The 20,101-nt window shown below is 38.6% G+C and overlaps 1 protein-coding gene across 3 annotated transcripts; it reads right to left on the minus strand.

The window, feature by feature from the left end:
* Positions 1-1,781: 1,781 nt before the first annotated feature.
* On the minus strand, positions 1,782-19,428 carry sufu (suppressor of fused homolog (Drosophila)). Of its 3 annotated transcripts, XM_084735986.1 has the most exons (13): positions 19,364-19,428; positions 13,822-13,998; positions 12,987-13,121; positions 11,661-11,797; positions 9,987-10,129; positions 9,004-9,089; positions 8,141-8,213; positions 6,392-6,548; positions 6,147-6,249; positions 5,693-5,827; positions 2,942-3,080; positions 2,768-2,836; positions 1,782-2,668 (listed from the first exon to the last, which is right to left on the minus strand). In XM_084735986.1, exons 1-13 carry the CDS (start codon positions 19,426-19,428, stop codon positions 2,579-2,581), a joined length of 1,509 nt encoding a protein of 502 aa, XP_084592112.1. In that variant the 3' UTR covers positions 1,782-2,578. The 3 variants fall into 3 exon arrangements, with proteins under 3 accessions (XP_084592112.1, XP_084592111.1, XP_084592110.1); XM_084735985.1 differs by lacking the exon at positions 19,364-19,428 and having other exon boundaries at positions 6,392-6,545; positions 13,822-14,168; XM_084735984.1 differs by lacking the exon at positions 19,364-19,428 and having other exon boundaries at positions 13,822-14,168.
* Between the last annotated feature and the right edge of the window lie 673 nt (positions 19,429-20,101).

Here is a 20,101-nt window from a genome sequence, read left to right on the forward strand (position 1 = left end):
ATTAAAGATTAAGTATCATTTATAACTGCAGGCAAGATGGATAATTATGCAGTAAGAAACCCATGAGTGTTTATGAATTGACCAACATTTGTAACTGTAATTACCATATAAAAAGGGTCAACACCAGTCAATGAGATCTTTTTTAACCAAAACTCGCTCCCATTAATGGCTTCTATTGTATCCATGAAGCAGTAGCACTTGATTTGGTGACCATTTATAATGCAGTGAGTTACAACTCATGAACTCTTTACAAAAGGTTCCTTATACTCGTATATTTCACAGGAAGTCATGCCCATATTATGTCACTGCATTTTATGGTTTCTGAGAATTTGTGAAGGCTTTCTGTCGACTTCCAGCTTGAGAGCAGGGTTGTTCCGATACCAATTTCAGGAAATTTCGGAAATGCCCCCACTGCAGCCTAAAATGGTGTATCAGATATCGAAAAACACATGTCTATGCATGAGCCAATATCACAGAATTTATCAACCCTGAATAGAGACCCTGCAACTTCCATGCAGCATCCTGTACGCTAAATGTACTGAAGCTGAGCTAGGTCACAATATAATGATAGCAGTCATATCACACCCATACAGCATTAGTAGCATACAGCCATTGATAAATAATATATATATTTTTAATGCACTGGCATTGGATTGGTACTCCATATCTGCTGATACGCAAAGTTCAGTTATCGGACTCAAAGGCACAAAAAGGGCTGGAGCACAACTGATAAATCTGTCGAAAGGTTAGACCGTTTGCAGTATTTAAGCTGTAAATTGATGAGCTGTGCTTCAGCCCTTTTTGTGCCTTTGAGTTTGATGTCCTCGGGCTAAGAAGCACTTGATTGCAGCTACATTTTTGCTGAAAGATGCGTGGAAAATCCATTTTCTTCAGTTATTGGAACATCTTTACTTGAGGGTGAAGACAAAGATGGGAAACCATGAGTGAGAGGGATGTGACGAGCAACGAAGGTCAACAATTAGAATCAAAAAGCATCATTTGGCCATGTGACACACACTATAACCATCTGGCTACCAAGGCGCTTTAATATATGCATTTATAAGGATGTATAATATAATATAATCCAGTGTGTCTAAACATACTTCTTAGGATAAAAAAACCTACATGACTGCAGTCATTTACCACTTATACACAAAATCTTTGAATAAAATAAATTCCTCCATAATTCTGCATTAGCTTTGCACCTTTATTTGTGTAAATATCTACACTCTTTAATGCACTTGGGATTACAATCAGCCAGTTCAGTCAATAACAGTAATTACGAAATACCATATCAACGATGCCTAAACTTTACATTTGTCACTCGGAATAAAAAAGACAAAGAAAAATAAGATGCCATCACGTGTTGTATAAGAGTACATTTCTGTAAGAAGACACTGTAGTAAAAGTAGTTTTGTTTTAGTGTTAAATTGGAATGCAATGACGGTATCAAAAAACAAAACAACATGAACGCAGCAGTCTTGATTCAAAGCGATGTCTCCTAACAATGAAGGAGCGGTAGGCAGCTTTAAGAGTCAGTAACTACTGTATGTGGTCCTTTTCAACTCAAGGCACTGAGGAATTTCAGGTCCTACAAATAAAAAAAAAAAAAGAGAAAAAAAAAAACACCACATTTTTATGTGGCCAACAGAGACAACAGTTGAGAAGACTCCCAGTCTTTGAACGTTTACAACGGACTCAGTGAGTTGCATTTCATAACTGTGAAACACGCATCATTGTGCGTGAAGACACAGAGGACACTTTCAAAAAAATATTTCTGGGCACGGGGGGGGAGAAAAGTCAGTTCTACCTGCAGCATTTACCAGATATGTAAGAAAACAGCTCAGATGCTTGTGTGATTATCCCAGACAAATAGGCAGTGAATAATAGATAATTATTACTAAATCATGACACTTTTGAGACACAGGCAGTCCTGGCAGCAGACTGCCAACAGTTCAAACTTTGGTATGACCACAAACACACAAGAGAAAAATGTCCAGCATTTGTAAATACTATACAAATGAGCTCAATTGAAAAAACACTGATAAAAAAATGTGACTTTTACGTCCTTTCTAAGGCCAGTGGAATAAATATAACTGTTTTTGAGCACAGCAAACCATTAATCATTTGGGACACTATGTCTGGTGATCACAGGACGCCTGCTCAACTGTATTACTGACGTATATTTTGGACCTCGCACCTTGGCAGGCCTTACCGGAGGAACATCCTGTTTTGCCCTGCAGCTAGTGTGTCACCTCTAATGATTGTTCTTACAGGTCGACCATCTGGACTGGCTGGTTTCAGGCTGATATGACATCCTCAGAAGCAGTCAAGCCTCAGAGAAATGTTGTAAACAGTGGGGCTAGTCTGAGAATGCAGTAACAGGCAAACAGATCACCCCTCAGGTCATCTTCAGGAGTGAAACAGTCGATGGTCGTCCACTGTGGGAGCGACGAATATGTGCACCCTTACAGCTCAGGGTCGCTGCATGTCCTGGGAGGTCTCCTGTTCATGATGGTCCACTCTGGAAATGTGTCTGCAGGTGTTTTTCTTGGTATTTTCTGGGTGATTAAGTGTCTCATTGTAGTGGATTATCAAACACAGAGTCTGGTAGTACAGAGATCTTCAGCTTCTTTTCTGGCCAGCTGTACTCCTTTGGTAACTTTGTCTGTACAAAGAGAAAGGATATACAAGGTTAAACAGGCAGGTAGTTGAATGAAACAAAAACTCAAAACAAAACTTAAAATACAGGGGATTTTTTACTAACCTCCTCACGAGTGTTAAGTTCCTGTAAATCCCCAAGCATCTGCTCCACAAACTCTTCAGTCAACAAGATCTATACAGGGAGAACAGAAGGTAAAATAAAGGCTTTAAAAATGAAAGCACCACATGGAAACTTTAGTTTATGTGTGGATCTGTGTGTGTGTGTGTGTGTGTATACCTGAAGCCAGGGGCCATGAGCTGCATACGGATGCTCTTCAGTAGCAAAAGCTCCTTCAACTCCCGTAGACACAAATGTAATGGCCGTGTCACCATTGATGCTTTTGTAAGTGAAGTGTCTCCCATGGAGCAGCCGTCCCCTGAACAGATAAAATGCAGTGCAATATTTAGTATGAAGATTTACAGAATTCTCCTGCTGAAGAAAAACAAACCAGGGAGAAAAATGTTTGCAAAATATTATAAGAATGAAACTTAGGGAGAATTATGTAACAACATACAAAAATTAGTGCTGCAGTCCAAATAGCAATAGGTTGAAATCCTATTTAATATACAGTCAACGGTTGAAGCAAGTTGTTCCACCCCTCATTCCCTCTTCCCCAGACAAGAGGAAGCTCGGGGAGGCAGCAGGAATGCTGTGTATTGAACAGTGTGATTTGACGATGCAACTGACTTCAGTGACTTCAGTTAGCATCGGATTAAAATAAATGGGCATCATCAGTAAAAAAAAAGAAAAAGGAATAAAATGAAGTACTCTAATACTATTGGTGTCACTTTAATGGTGCATGTATTAGTACTGGTGTTGTATTTTTTTAAATGATAACTGGCCTATTGCATGGTGTGAAGTGCTCACCTACTTTTACAACGTTCTCAGATATCAAAAGTCAAATAGTTTGAAGGCATCACTTGCCATAATCACACCCAATGTCAGTGTCATATAATTTACACGCCCTCCTCACGTTTTGCTCCCAACACATCTCTCCTTCTCTCAAACAAAAGGTCTCTGTCAACCAACAGTGGCCTTGTTCTTTGCTGAGATACAGATTACATAAAGCAGGTATATCCTCGTCTCCCTTCTGTGCTGAGGAGCATTTATTGTTCTCATTAGACAGTAATTGCTTAGATGGTGTTTTGCCTGTGAAACATGTTGGGAAAAATGTTCCAAATAAAGATGAAAACCAAATCCAGACAGTCATTAGTCACAGGTGTGTGAATTTCACAGACAGAACCTATCAGAGAAAGCCAAAACATAGAAAATCCTGCAAACAAGTAAGTCCTCATTTGTTTTATAACCACAGTGTGTAATATTCTTGCTTCTGTATGTTTGTCCATTTGCTTTCATAACACACATTTTTAGCCTTTTTTGTAGATTTTTCTCATCTCTGAAAATGATATGAGGGGTTGCAGCAATTATTTTCAGCATTGTTTAATCTTATTATTTCACAATCAATCTTTTAGTCTAAAAAAACATAAAAAAACAGATACTACACCCTCTTCACTTACTTCCATTTTTTGGAATACCCCTGAACTACCCTGAGTTTACTAAAAAGAAATTAAATGTCCTGTCCTTTGCCTCTCTTATTGCCCCTGGATGCATCCTTCGCCACTGGAAATCACCTAAACACCGATCAGTATGATCTTGCCAGAATGATATGATGTCATTCTTCAAACTGGAAAAAATGAATTTTCTATTAAAGGGTCAACTAAGAAATGTTGTATTACACAACAGCCTGTCCTCTCATATATTGATTAAGTACCTACAATCCCTATTGTGTAGAAAATCACTTTCCCATCAGTCTATATCCAGCTGTACTTCCGCAGCTGCAAAAAGGACCAACTGGAGGGCAGCGGGCTTTTGTTTCATTTATTTTACACTTTCTGTTTGTTTCTTTTTTGCTCGACATATTCGTACTTTCAGACACTGTGTGAGTACTATTTGAATGTCCCAGTAAAACCAACTCGTTAAAAAAAGGGAAAAATGCTCATCACAGTTTCCCAGAGCCCAAAGTAAGATCTTCAAATCACTTCTTGTGTCCAACCAACAGTCCAAAACATTAAGACTTTTCTTTTACTTTCATAAATGACAAAGAAAAGCAGCACAGTGCTACATTTAAGAAGCTGGAACCAAGAAATGTTTGACATATTTGTTTGAAAAATGATTCAGATGATGTTGAATCGATTATCAAAATATTTGGCAACTAATTTCCTTTCGATCCTTGCTGCTCTAGTTAAATGTAAATTGGCTGATATGAAGAGAATCCACTGATCATGTGTTAGTTAATGCACAATAGGCAACTTTGTCATAGAATTAATTATTACAGGAAATTCCAGTGTTATTTTAGTGAATCATGATGTTTGTCTTTTTAAAATTATTTCCTGCTGATTGACACTTCAGATTGAGTAGGTGAGAAGTAAAGCGAGCCCGTCAATGTACATTAGCTGTGTTGACGTCAGTGGTTCAATCATGATGTCACATACAATAATAACCTTAACCAACTTCCCTTATTAGTCAAAGGTCAGGAACGAGAGGTAAAAACATATTTACACAAAACATGTCAGACAAATACAGGGAACCAGAGTCCATATCCATTAAACTCACAAGTAAGTGACTGACAATAAATGCATGGCGGTCATTTATTCCTGTCACAGGTTAAATTTATGTTCACTTTGAGCACGTTCAGCTCACTAAAAATAGCAGTGGACACTCTAAAAACTGGCCACCTTTTTATTTTCTTCACACTTTGAAGTGACATCAAAGTGAAAGTAGGTGGGGGAATATCACAGTTTGGGGCTGACTCACAAAAAAGCCCCTTTTAAAATCTAAGAAACTGGTGTCATCTGTCTTTCTTCTCCAGTGTGTTATTGTCACACCCGTCCAACACAAATGTTTGGACTATTTTTTATCAGTCTGTCTGTGGACATTCCACAAGGGTGAATATCATGCGTGGGAGTCGGAGAGAGAACGCTGCAGTACCGTAGGCAGAGGGGCAGCAGTGTGCCTGACTCTTGGTTGAATTTCAGATGGACGCTCTCCAACTGTCGCGTTCGGACCAGCTCGTGAGGCACAATGGCCGCTGAACTCTCGCTCTCCAAACTGTCTTTCCGACTCCTGCGAAACGGACAAAGAAGAGAAAAGAAACTGAAAGTTTGATACGGTTCAATCAGCAATGAGATCATGAAAAAACAGCTACTGCGAAGGAAAGGGCAGCTCCTGGGAAGACGCAACGGCTTCCACGGAAAAATAGCAAAAAACTAGTGACACACTGCCATATTATGCTGTTAGCCAAGAAACAATGGTGATAACGGTTCAAATGTCAGTTGTGCGGTGAGTCACTGCACATGGTGGAGGGAGTTATACTGGTCCAACCCTTGTGCTGAGCTGAACCTATGCTGGTGTGTTTGTGTTGGTGTGTGGGAGAAACACTCACTGAGGTCTCTCGTGGCTCTGTCTCTGGCTGTTGATGGGTGGCAGCGCTGCTTTGCTGTTAAACTCTAGTCCTTTTCTCAGGGTCTCCCTGATCTGCTCCGTGTCTGTCAACACACAGACAAAGATCAGCATGGAATTATCCCATCATGCACCGCTGACAGCATGAAACCAGAACTCCTGTGTACAGATTGGTTAAGCATTCTTGGTCTAAATTAGAGGATCGACTCATTTGGGACTTTGGCGTACCTTTGTCTGAGAGCCTCCGTGGCTGTGATCCTATGCAGATGGAACGGCTGTCCTCCTCGTCCTCCGGTGGTCGGCTCAGATCGTCCCACACACACTTGGCGCTTACCCCACTCAGGTTCGAGCCCTCTGTCTCGATACCCTGGTCCACTCTCTCCTGCTTAGATGAGCAAGAAATATACGCAATCATTAACACTAGCTCACGTGAGGTTTAAGTTTTCAGAAACTAGAAGACACTGCATAAAGATTCGTGGGTCAACAGGGAACAGAGAGTCAGAGAGCAACTGGGGTTGTATGAGGTACTTATCTACAGCCAGTGTATTTCCCTTCAAAGCCACCAGACTCCTTTGCGAACAGTAATTTTACCTCACAGAACATGAGAGTTACTGGTCTACCGCTGCCACAATCGGTTCGTTTATGTTATTATGTTTAAGTTTCACAATAACACAAACAAACTAAACAATCAAGGTAGCACCTAAGCACCGTTCAAAAATGATCTTGCCAGAATGATATAACATCATCCCTTAAACTAGAAGAGAACGATTTGTCTTCCAAAACAGCGGTTTTCTGTCAGAAAAGGCCTTCTGATGGCAAAGTTAAGTGGTGAAAATATTACAGTGAAAACAAACTGATTTTTTTAGGTGACCTTCTTTAGGTGGCTAAAATGTCTTTTGCTGCTGACTCTGTCCACAGCAGTACATTGTTCAGCTTCCTACATACGTACTCCTGCTGTTTTTCCAAACTGGGCGCGTGCTCACCACCATCCCATGCAGCTAATACACTGACAATAGCCAAGAACCTCATACAACTCCACTTCAAAAAGCAGAAACTATCCCTTTAAAATGCTTTGTAGACATAAAGGTCACTTTGCTTCTGATATCCAGGACAAATCCTTGACCTGTTCCAGGCCAGTTCCAGTTAGCACTGCAAGTTATAAATAGCTCCCTTTTATCTATTTATTGGGTCATTTTAAATGTGACTCTTTACAATTTAACTGCATTTTTCCTCCCCCAAGTCCCTTTACTGACCATCTATCCTAAGACAGGGCTTCACAATAAACTTTTCACATAATATAACTGTAGATTACATTAATGTTACACATAATTTGTTGAAAATACAGCCTCATCATCTATATTTGGAGCTGTATCAATGCTCCTGAAACAGAACACCAAAGAAGGAAATACGTATCTAAAATCTATAATACACAAGCAGCTCACAGCTGTGGAACAGAAGATTGCCACTTGTAACAAACACTATATCAGGGGTTCTTCAATTTATTACTCGAAGCATCTGATTTTCCAGATCCAGAACCAGAACAATGTGCAAAAATAAAATAACCCTTAATCAACACATAACTTTTAAGCAAAGGACTTTGAAGTTCAAGACCTTCAAAATACATTGGCTGAAAGCAAATCTCTGGAGTAAAGTTAATGTGTCAACTCCACAGCAACGACAAACAACTCTGTCCAGCAGTTAAAGTCACCATGACAATGCCGCAAACAACAAGGAAATAAACTACATTAAAAACACATTAATCTGGGGACAGGATTGCTGGCAACGATCTGCAGCTACACTGTCTTTTCAGAGTCACAGACATAATAGAATTTTTATTTAAAAATAGAAAACGCTACACTTCATAATGTATTGTATTCACAGCAGGATGTAAGGGCTGTGGCGAACTTGCCATTGACTTTGAGAGGCCCTGCACTATAAGTACAATATTTTACACTTAGCTGAGAATGCAGAACTTACTTGTAGGTGTGGATCAATGTCAAAAATGGTCTCCCCTCTCCTCATGTCTGTGATTAGCCAGGGGCCACCAGCTCTGTGCGCAGGACAATCACCAACATTAGTCCCAGACAGCACTAACCTCAAGTTAAACACAGAGTTAATAAATGAACAAGTAACTACACTCCATTTGTCAAACTGCTCTCCGTATACTTTATACCAGAGCATCATTGATGAAACAGTAATTCTCAATTCTGTGACTGATGCAGATGTAAATACTGCGTTGTGATAGATGATGAAGTCCCCTTTTTTGGATTTGCTACCATACAATGAAAACAGGTCTGGTCTGCATCATGTAATCAGCACATGGGTCATATAGAAATGCAGGAAAAAAAAAAGACAGATACGGACCTGGAGCATGTGCCAAGTCAAGTTATATATACTTCAATCCAGTCCTTTGATCATTTAGAAATATGAAAAAGTAGTAAATACAACACTGTCTTTATTAAAACAAGCTACTTCTAATTAAGAATGTGTGTTATTTTACACACGAAAATTCTTAATTTTACAAATTAGACAGAGAATGTAAAAATCCAGCCCCTTGACAGTTACATTTTCTCAAATATGCCCCCCCCCCCAAAAAAGGGGAGTTTAATAGGTCTGCCTTAAGACTGACATTTCTATTGACACAGCCATCCCAAACTATGAAACAGAACTAAGCTTACCTGGTTAGACTAATTAACTATGACTCATGAAACAAACATGAGCAACAAAAAAAAACAAAAAACCTGAGTGTAATAACATATCCCAATATGTAAAGTATCATTTTAAAATCTTAATTTTGACCTCTTTATCTTACTGAACCTTGCACTGATACAAACACTCACACTCTGACTCCACGCATCAGCTCCAGGATGCCCTGGCCGTTCCACTGTTGGGCCGCCTGCAGCTCCTCTGTACATACACCCACAATCTGTAAGAGACGGTGCAGAGCATGAAAGGGTGTGGTCTACAATCTTGTTACTTTGTAGCTGTTTGATACTACAGCTGCTGTTCAATGAACGCACTTCCTTAAAGGCAGGGCAAGTGTTTCCAGAGAAAGATAGCGGAGTCTGATTCCCATGTTGTCAAACGGTTACAACACCGAGACTCAACGATCAGCCCATCCAAAGAGCCAGTTTGTGACTACCTGGGAAAAACATTCAATAATCAACTATTTTTCTCCAGAATTGTTTACATCACCTTTTAACTTCCTTGGAAGACGGCTGAGTGTACACACACTCATCATCATAACTACGCAAAAGGTTTTTTTATGTGTTATCTATTAATATCTTAGTTCAGTACTTACAACAGTAGTTCACAACCTTTTTCCTTAAAGGGCCCTTTTTCTGTCATTGAGTTAAGTGACAACCAGTGACTAAGCGACATATTGTACAGATATCTATTATTCTATTCAATGCATAACAATAATAGTACAGAACAATGGATAAACAGTACAATTAACCCAAAGAGTGAACACAATAACTCCAGGAAGTTTGTGTAAAATGAGTGGTTGAGATAAATTCTGAGCAGATTATTTCCTGTAAATATTGAATCAGAGATGAGTTGTCCTGATATTTTTAGGAACTTTTTTACACACTGTATTATGCATTTTTTAATTTTTAACAATGATACATCATCATGCATACTTAATAGGCTTCTTTTTTGTCAAATTCAGTGTAATTTATCCTCCCTGTGCCTTGGCCATTGTCCTTTGAACTGTTTGGTTGCTTTAACTGTGAACTTTTCTAATGCAGAATGAGGCTGTTTAGCCTGTAAGATTTTTTTGAACTTTATATATTGAATAATATATAAACCTATTTGATCTCACCTGTAGAAAGCTCACTGTGCCAAACGGTGTTTGGATTGGTTGCATCTGTGGGTCCTCTGTAAGCAACATATGCTGGATACGAGATTCACTGTTGTCTAGTGGACTGTGCCACGATACATGGTCACCACTACAAAATGTGTTTTCTGTGAAGGAGAGAACAAAAGAAGACATTAGTTTTCAAGTATGACAAAATATGCTGTTTTAATTGTCTAGAATACACACTCAGTCATGAGTGTTGTTCTGCAGAGTGTGTTTAGGCCCAAAACTTCAGCCACCAGTGGGAAGCAGTCCTAGTTTCCTATTTTTCATTATCTGACAGCACAGAACCGCTGAAGAAAAGTTACAGAAACAGGCAAAGAGGCGACACAGATGAGCGGGAGAATGAGTAAATGACAGACAGTAGATATTGAGCCCCAAATGTGGTAAGAAAAGCATAAAACATACACTTCAATCTGAGGAATGTGTCTGCTTGGGAGGTAACATGTCCATATTTGCTGCAGGAGAAAAGCGAGGGGGAAGATGGCCAGGAATCAGCATTCATTTAGCTCAGGAGCCCAGCCCACCCAAGCGCAAATTGACCCCAGCTGGAGAGCAGAGAAGGGCTGGGTGGCGAGGAGAGGGGAGCCTGGAGAGAATAACCTTCTTCTGTTTCTGCATGGCTTTTAAATGTCCCCTCCCCTCTCAAACACACTTCCCTCTGCACATTATATACACGGCTTAAGGATTTAAAGAACTTAGCAGCACAGTGTATACCTACTACACACAGAGTTTACATCCACACACTGCAACAACAGTCTTGTTTACCATTTTAATAGGATTGTTTTCACAAATGGCAAAGGGAAAGAAAGGGGAAACTAGACTTCCTGTCAATACCCAGAGCTCCAACAAATACAAATGATGTGTACTAAAGCTAGGACTGCTGCCTGCAGCACACTCCTTTGCTTTGTTCTCTTTAAATGTATCAGTGGAATTATAAGCTACCTCTACAAAGAAAACATTTTCACAAAGACGTGATCAGGAGGCACAGCAACTGCAGACAAAAGGGAGTTGTTCTATCAAAACCTTTGCAGATAAATAATTTACTAGACTTTGAACAAACTGTGACTAAAAGAAAAACACAAATCATTACTATTTAACAAAAGTCTTCCAGGTGAAGGATGAAGAATGTGGGGCTACAACTAACCATGCTTTTCATTACATCTTGATCTGTCAGTTATTTGATTGATTAATCAGTTCCTCTCTAAAATAGCACAAAACGATGGTCCAAATTACAGTCTCATCTTGCTTTAGTTTGCAACTATGGCTGTCAAAAGTATTGATGCATCAATATGTTTTTAATACATGTTTAAAAAGAATACAATACTAACATATATGTCTGTTATCAAGAGTGCATTCAAACCCCAGTTAATTTTTTATTGTCCAGCCTCAATTTTGGATTACAACAATCCCAGACATTGTTCAGTGAATCAGCACTGTGTGCAGGTTGGTAGTTACATTTTTTTTTTGCCATGGTATCAAAAAATTTGTACCAATGTTAAACGTTAAAGTAATAAAGTTATTCAAACTAACCTAGAATTTGTTTTACAGAGTATTTAGATTTAATTTTGCCTTGACCTGAATGTGTTTTAATATGTAGCTTATTGGATGAAAAACACAAGCACACTGTGCTCTTACCTGACTGGAACACGTAGCGAGCCAAGCCTTGCATGAGTTCAGCTGGCCAGGTTGGTGGTGCCGTCTCACCCACCTCTCTTTTGAGTCTAAAGGTGAGCTCAAAGCCAAACCCACTGGGTCCGTCTGCCCCCGTGAATCTAGCAAACACACACACAGTACAAAACCATGTGTATAAAACTCTAGAAGCTGTACTTTTATTCCTTTGTTATATGCAAGAGGGTTATGAAAATCACAATGCTTGTCAAGATCAACAGCCTGCTCTAAAATAATAAAGGATCATTAGGTGCTATGTTAGCCAGAAGCTGATCTCCTCTTTAAAGGGGTCCTGGCATAAGAAAATATTTACTTATAAAGGTTTGATGTGATGTACAGATTTCCCAGGTTTTTCACAATGAAAAATGCAGGGTTCCAACACGTTTTTCCAGAGGCAAATTTAAGGCAAATTTAAGCACTTCTGCAAGAAGATTTTTTTCCAGCATCTTACAGCTGTGGTAAATTAAATATCTTTATATTCAAAATTATTATTTTACATCATCACAATACAGCAAATGATATTGCACTATAAACAACCAAAATTCTGTTTTGTCATAGCATTGTAGTATAGAAAGGTGACAAAGGAAAACACAATAAAGTTTCATGTTTCAAAGTATGTCGCCTGTCTGTAAGTAGACTTGGCAATAAGGCTGCACAGTTAATCGCAAATTATCAAAATTGCAATAAGGGCAAGTGCGATATTCAAATGGCAGAGCCCTGCGATTTTGTGATGATGGAAAAATATGTGACAAAACAGCACTATAATGAAATATTGTTGTGCAGCAGAGATGTCCTGGCCGACAAATGTTTGTTCTCCAGATGTAAAAAGACACATTTGTTTGGTACAGACCCCAACAAATACAACATCATCTTGACTTCAATATTTTTTTCAGTGAAATTGAAAACTGTGAAGCGAAAATTATCATTCTCACTAATCGTATCACATATTGTGATCGCAATTTCAGTCAAAATAATTGCAATATGACTCATTACCATTCCCTGCAGCCCTTCTTCCATGCAGTCCTTCTTGACATTCTTATCTAAAATGCTAAATATTCAGTCAGATACGGATTTATATGACATTATAATTTCAAGCTGTTTCAAGCACTTCAACCAAAATCCAACCCTAAAAACACTACATTAAAATCAAAGTGTTTTCAAGGATTTATAGCTCCCTGGAGCCTTGAAATTAATTAAATAAAAAAGAAAGCGATCAAGAAAGCTCTTCATCTGTCCTACTAATCATGTGTTGATGTGTTACTAGAAGTCAAGTTGTCACAGAAGTGTACTTACTCATGAACCCTATTATCCCCATACAGGTCACTCAGTCCAAAGCTGACATAGTGCCAATGCTCCTGGATGTCCTGTGCTGGACAGCCCATACTCCTGTACATACTGATGTAGTCTAATGGGTCTGGTCCCCCTAACCTGTAAGAAGTATAACATGAAAAGAAACGATGATAATAAAAACTGTACTATTATTAACGGACTGCGTTAACTCTTCACAACACGCAGCAGAGTCAGAAATACTTTATTGATCCCCGGGGCAAAATTGTTTGCGTTACAGTAGCATCCCACATGTGGTACACTTAATGATGTAAAAACAACAACAATGCGGAGATGGCGGATAAGTGTGTTAGGATACGAGTGTTATGAATAACAGTATGGGTTGGTTTATATGCACAGTATACATAAATACATGCAGAATGATTACAGATCATCAGTGTATTGGACTACTGGATTACTATTACTGCATAAAGTATTTAAAAGTTTAATTACTGCACAAATAACCATATTGTTAGGGTGGAACTGCACGTATGAAGATATAAATAAAATATAAATAGTAAATGTTAAGACAGCTAGCTTAGCTGGAAGACCATAACTTGTGCAACAGTAATTTGATATGTTTAATATTTTTTTTAAACTAAGCTAGCATACTGTAGTTTGGTACAGTCCTTAAACTCCCACAGTGGCAATTAGCCACAGTTTTGCTCCTGGATGTAGTTAGCTGAGAGGTTAGCTTAGCAGCTAAGCTAACTGTTGGCTAGCCATACACAAACTTGTTCTACAAACTCAGAGCCTAACTTACAGATGTGCCAGACCCACAACAAGAGAAGTGAGTACCTACCAATATTTTACGATGGCTGTAACTTGAAGTGGGTTGGCCTGCTCGGGGTAAAGTCGCCTGCATTCCCCGTAGATAGCCTGCAGTCCTGGGGGAAACAGCGGCACCAGCCCGTGGGCTTGAGCACCACTGCTAGGCCGTACCTCATCCATGCCAAGGCCTCGAACAAATCCGGTTATTCTATATAAAACAACGTATATGCGGCTAACTTCCGCTGTCTACCGCCAGTTCAGTAGAAAAGAAACAAACCTAAATCATAAACGTGTCACAATAATAATATCGTCCAACGAAAAGCGGGGTTAAACCCGATCGTTGTGTTACTCTCAACAGGGGCACAGCCTGTTGCTCGCCCTCTACAAAAAGCTACTCTACCATTGGTCGGTTGGGGTCATGACGTAATTGACTGTCGGCACTACTAGCCAATGTAACATGAGAATTTGGGTTAGTGTGGATTTGTAGATGATTTTGATTGGCTGATACGCTGTCAATCAAACAGTAGGAAGATGTGATTTCAGGTTTTGCACTTCAAAAGTTTTTCAAGGGGCCAAATGGGTCTTTAAAGAAAAGTACAATAACGAATGATTGAAGACGTAGTCAGAGTGTTTATTCAAGAAAAATCAGCAATACGAAAATGTACAATTACTCTATTTAAGTCCTGCACTGAAAGTTTTATTTGAGTGAAAGCAGAGAAGTAATCTAATAATTTATAACTATTTCTAAATAAATATATTACTCAATCTCCACCAATCAGACGAGTGTGACCCACATGTAACTCCGTAGTGGTGGCGGGCTAGGTCGATTATTATTCTTTTTATGTTTATTTTAATTTTAATATATTCTATTATTTACATTTTTATTGTTTATTATTTTAAAAAAAACAGAGCATGGATTTTATTTTATGCACTAGGAATGAAGCACATTTTTTGTTGACATGGTGCAAATATTTTTAATACATTTCTACTATCTTCCTGATACATTTCTCTTGCGTTGTCCTTTAATTTAACTAATTATAGAAGTGTAAAAGGCTTAGTCAGTTTTTTTTTCAGGGGACATGCATGAGGGGATCCTTGATATATTTCCTATCGTGTAAGGGATCTTTGGCTGAGAAAAAAAAATTAAGAACCTCTAATTTAATCTACTCATTATCAACAAAACAAAAGTCAAACATTTCCTTTTGACATTAGGTCTAACTACAAAGTAGCATAAAATGGAAATATTCAAGTAAAGCACAAGTACCACAAAACTGTGCTTCAGTAAAATACTTGAGTAAATGTGTTTCAGTTACTTTCCACCTCTTCAACTGATGTTATTGTATTAAGTAACATTTTGGCTTTTCATTCCACATTTAGACATGTTTATTTTATTATTTCAATATGGTTTCATAATCCTTTAATCTATAAGTATGAAAATATATTTTATTATATTACTAATTGTGCTATATTAATATTGGTTGCTTATAAACATTTCTTAAAAGAAAACATTGTTATTAAGGAGCTCTACATTTCTTGTAGGGTCAAAGAATTTGGTCAAAATATCCCTTCACTTTGAAAATTATATAGCATAGTAGTCTCCATGATACCATCATTATTTTGGGACTGTGTACTACTGATACTTGTACTCTATGCTGTGTACAGAATAATACATGACTTGAATAAAATTATCCACTTAAGAAAAATGAAAATAGGCATTAGAAAGCACTGACATCATGAGAAAAAAAGACGCTGAGTGTTTTTAATCATTACTTTCCTGATGAGAGATAATTGTGGCACACTCATCTTTTACATAATACTGAATCCGAGAGTAGAGCAACGGTAAACACGGTGTTTTATCAGCCGATGGATTTTCCGCCGTGCAAAGATCATCTAGGTGTAGAGATGTCAGCCATTCTTCACACACCTCTTCTTTATACCTTATATTTCTCATACATATTGCTGCATGCTGCAAGAGAGTGATGTTTCCATTAAACCTTCCTCTACACACACAGTGGCAAAAAAGCACCCACCCTTTTCTGCCCATCATACATTATACCTGGAGGCCAAGAACTATAGAACCAAACCAGGTTGGTGACAAAAAAAAAATCACTTATACAGAACCTTTCCTGTAATGCCGTTAAATTCGTGTGGGAGTTATGTGTGCAAATTCAGCAGCCATGGCCATCCATGACTGCAGCGCAAGAACAAGGTTTGGATTGAGCTTTGCCGCCTTAAACAGGTCATTTCTTGGCGGAGACTGAAGACGGTCTATAGTCATGTCATGGAACTAACAGTTGTCAAGAGCATATCCGAGAATAACTTCGAGACTCTAAAGGGACCTAAAAAAGAACTGCTTCAAACCAGTATCGGTGTACTACAACTCTGATTGAGTCTTATAACAACATGCTGTTTTGTATTTTATGCTTCAAAAGTCACAGCTGTAGGTTATGTTAGATTCCCATGATACTGTAATTGAAATGACGTTGGCAGTCATATGTAATCATAGTGTTTACAGCCAACCTAGGTAACTGCCATCACCACGGCTGCAGATTTTATAGGGCTAAAGCAGAGATAAGATCTGAAAAACAGAGGTCTGTATGTGTGGGTGAGGTAGCCCGGTAGCCATTGTATTTCTGAAAATTATTGTCCTTGAATGCTCTTGACCTTTAAAAAATGTATGACTCAAATGTTGCAATATTTTAAACAAACAAAATGTCATGAGAGTTAATAAATTTCAGAGGAAAATGATTCACTTTGCTTGACTTTATTAAAAATGTACACGTTTAACAACAACTGATCAGTAATTTAGACACATTTATTTGACTCACATTATTATTACATGCAAAATAATTCTTTATTCATCATTTAAAGAAAGGTAACAATGCACACAAACATACAGATAAAAATAATGCTGGAATGAATGTAAACCACACATTTTTATGGTCATGATTTCCACGCTGACAGGCTGACAGACTAGTACCATGCCAAAAGAACTGAGCCCATAGATGACACCTGAAGACGCCACCATCTATGGAATTCAGTTCTCATAGTAGAGCACTCATCAAAGTTTGGCCCTCGGGAGCCTCTTGATCCTTGAATGGCTTAATCATCTGATACATGGTTAATTATTAGTGTCCTTTTCAACTCAGTTTCACAAATAAATGAAAACAAAGTAACACCATTTACAGCCAATAACACAACACAAAATGTATGAAATTCACAATAAAAAGTGGGTTCAGGATATATGAATATATTGAGCCGCGCACTGAAGTGAAGTCACTCATGACCAAGCCTATTTCTCAAGAAGAGCAGGGTGATGAGATAATAACGTCAGCCCTACTCCTTTCATTGGAAGATTGAGCAATAGGGCATTACACTGTAAAAAAAAAAAAAAAAGAAAGAAAAAGAAAAAAAAAGAAAAAGAAAAAGAAAAAACTGTTGAAAAAAATCATAATTTCAAGGAAACTGGCTTCACTTAATCTTTGAATTTTATGTCAAACTTCAGCTTTTATGTTCTGAAATAGACAAGACAAGTTTTGCTGAACTGTAATCTTTTGTTGGGTTAATTTACTTTTCTTCTTTAGATAAACTACAAACGTTTTTGTTTCTAAAACTGACAGATTTATTTTTAAGATGTTCAAGAAGGAAAGCGATCGTCTCAACACAATATATATTTTGGTTTATTTCGGAATGTAAAGGGAAAAAAAATCCAAAATACACATTTTCCCTCTTTGCCTGTAGTGCTATTCATTGAACTAGATTGCTTTGGTTTGATTTGCTGAGTTTTGGAGATACCTGCCATACAGATGTCTGTCTTCTCTCCAATGGGACTAAATGACACTCGGCTTGTGGTGCTCAAAGCGACAAAAAATACTTTTGAAAAATTCAACAACAGCGTCTCTTTCCAGAAATCATGATCTGGCTGCTCAAGATAATCCACAAACGTTGTTGTGCGCGGTTTCATGTAGGAAGTTCTTTCTTTCTACTGTAGAACCTACTAGAAATACTTTATTTCTACTAGAAAAAAAGTAGCTCCTACATGAACCTTCTCACAGCAAGGTCTGTGGATCATTTCTGGAAAGAGAGACTGGTTTTGAATTTTTGGTTTTTTGAGCGCCACAAGCTGAGCGCCATCTAGTCCCATTATATTTGAGAGAAGGAAGACATCACTGTGGCCGATTTATCCACGACTCGCAACGCACACCAAAACGATCTAGATTTGAAAAATTGTACTACAGGTGAGAGGAAAAATGTGTAGGCTATTTTTGATTTTTGGGGTGAAGTGCCCCTTTAAGTTGAGTTTGATTTGAAACTCAGAAAATTAGTAAAAACAGTTGCCTTGACTATTGTCCTTTTTTTTACAGTGTACAGTAGCAACTGAAGTTAACCATAAACAGTGATAAAACATAGTTGGCATTTTCATCATACATTTATTTAAAACATCTACTGTTGTGGCAACACACCAAGAAGCACTTCATGTCAGTGAAACAAAGTGAAAAACAAACCTCTAAAATGAAGTTATGATTGAAAGGATCCAATGCTGTGGTTAGACAAAGCCTATGGAGCGTTTTAGGGTCATCTGAGGAAACCCATCCCCTCAACCTCCTGGTATTCCTGGAAAAGCTTCACAACTGAAACGAAAGTCTGTATACTGGGCTGATGCAAGCACTGAATCAGATCATGGTGATACTGCTCTGGTCAAGGAATGAAATGACTCATCAGTTATGGCCGAACACTCCCAGGAAAATAACTTTAGGACAATATGATCATTCACGTACAGTTGGTCGCTGTATCTTTGAACCCTCCGGAGTAAAGTTTGCCATTAACTGACCTGCGTTGCATTTTAGGATCTCTTCCTTCATCTAAAATAAAAAAAAAACAACCTCATTCAAGGCCTGCAGTCAATATTGACAGTGACAGCTCAGTTGAATCAATGTTATCTCAGTCACTGTAGTTTATTCAGTATGAGTGTACATTCTTTTAGGATACATGTAAAACAGTACAATGAACTTTGTGAGGAAGGCCACACCTGAACACGTTCAGGAAACTCCTATCTTTCCGGCAGTTGGACTGGGAAACAACCGGTTCTACAGCCTATTACTAGACAAGAAATCCCATATTAGGGCATTAACCCACTCATAAGGCCTGCACTCATTTAAACGGCTCTCAAACAAAAAGGTCAGATTGGTCAAATTACCCACATCCTGATCAGAAATGTGGAAGTTAGTGTTTCTTTATACTTATTTAAAAAATTTCACAACTAAAAAATGTTGAAAGTAGCTTGTAGTTTCGTTTATGGCAACTTTTAGAAAAAAGTGTCAAATAGTTTTTAAATTTGATCATAATTTGACCAATTTTCTGCCTATATACTTACCCCAGACATTCAGAGAAAATGTTCTGTCCAGATCAGAAATACATGTCCTTATGAAGGCCTCCCCGGACTGCGCTCTCGCAGAGTTTAAACCCACTTCAGAGGTCCCATCTCAACAAAAAGATGTCTGAGCGTTGAATCAGCAGCAAGCCTTTTTCCAAAATGAATGAACGCACAGTGGAGCCATCTCTCCCCAGTTCACCTGCACGTTCTGCTCCCATGGCCTCCAAGTTCCAAGGAAGGATACAGCAGCATACTGTCTGACATTCAGAGCAAAGCACCTTAAATACCACCACCTTTCACATCACCCATCAGCCTCCCTCCCTCCCTCCCTCCTCTCTATCTGTTTCTCATACACTCCCTCCGTTCGGTAAGCCTGACAGTCACTTCCCAGTAAGAAGGAAACAGTGGGAGTGAACAGCACGCCCCCTCACAGTGAATCAACACATAATAGTTTCTGAGGAAAACCATCTGACTGGCCCTGCCCCCTGTTCCCATAAAGTAAGCAGGGGAAAGGCTGCGTCTACTCGAGGAGCCAGGAATTCCCCCACAGGCCATGAACAGCTGTCGAGATGAGAGACGATGACGGAGCCGACACACTGGAAGTTTGCTGGCCTGGCCGTATGCAAACAGAAACCGTGTTTGGTGTTTTGTATAGAGAAATAGTGTTTAACACTGCAGTGTGTTTACATAATAAGTGAATGGAAATTCTGTCCACACACTGTGGGTGTTGAAATGCACAGTCATGTTTGAGCTGGTGACACCACGTTTCCTAGAAAAGTGTTTTTTATCTTTACTAAATGGTATTTATCAACAGGTCAGTGCATACTGCTTGCGTCATGGGTGTGTTTAGGATGAGATCGATTCATGTGGATATTTGTGTAGCTGGTGATATTTATTCAGGTGAGGTCTGATACGGGTGTATTCAGTGAGGCAGCAT

This window comes from Lutjanus erythropterus, chromosome 14 (genome assembly GCF_056507025.1).
Source record: "Lutjanus erythropterus isolate fLutEry1 chromosome 14, fLutEry1.hap2, whole genome shotgun sequence".
Taxonomy (NCBI): Eukaryota; Metazoa; Chordata; class Actinopteri; order Lutjaniformes; family Lutjanidae; genus Lutjanus; species Lutjanus erythropterus.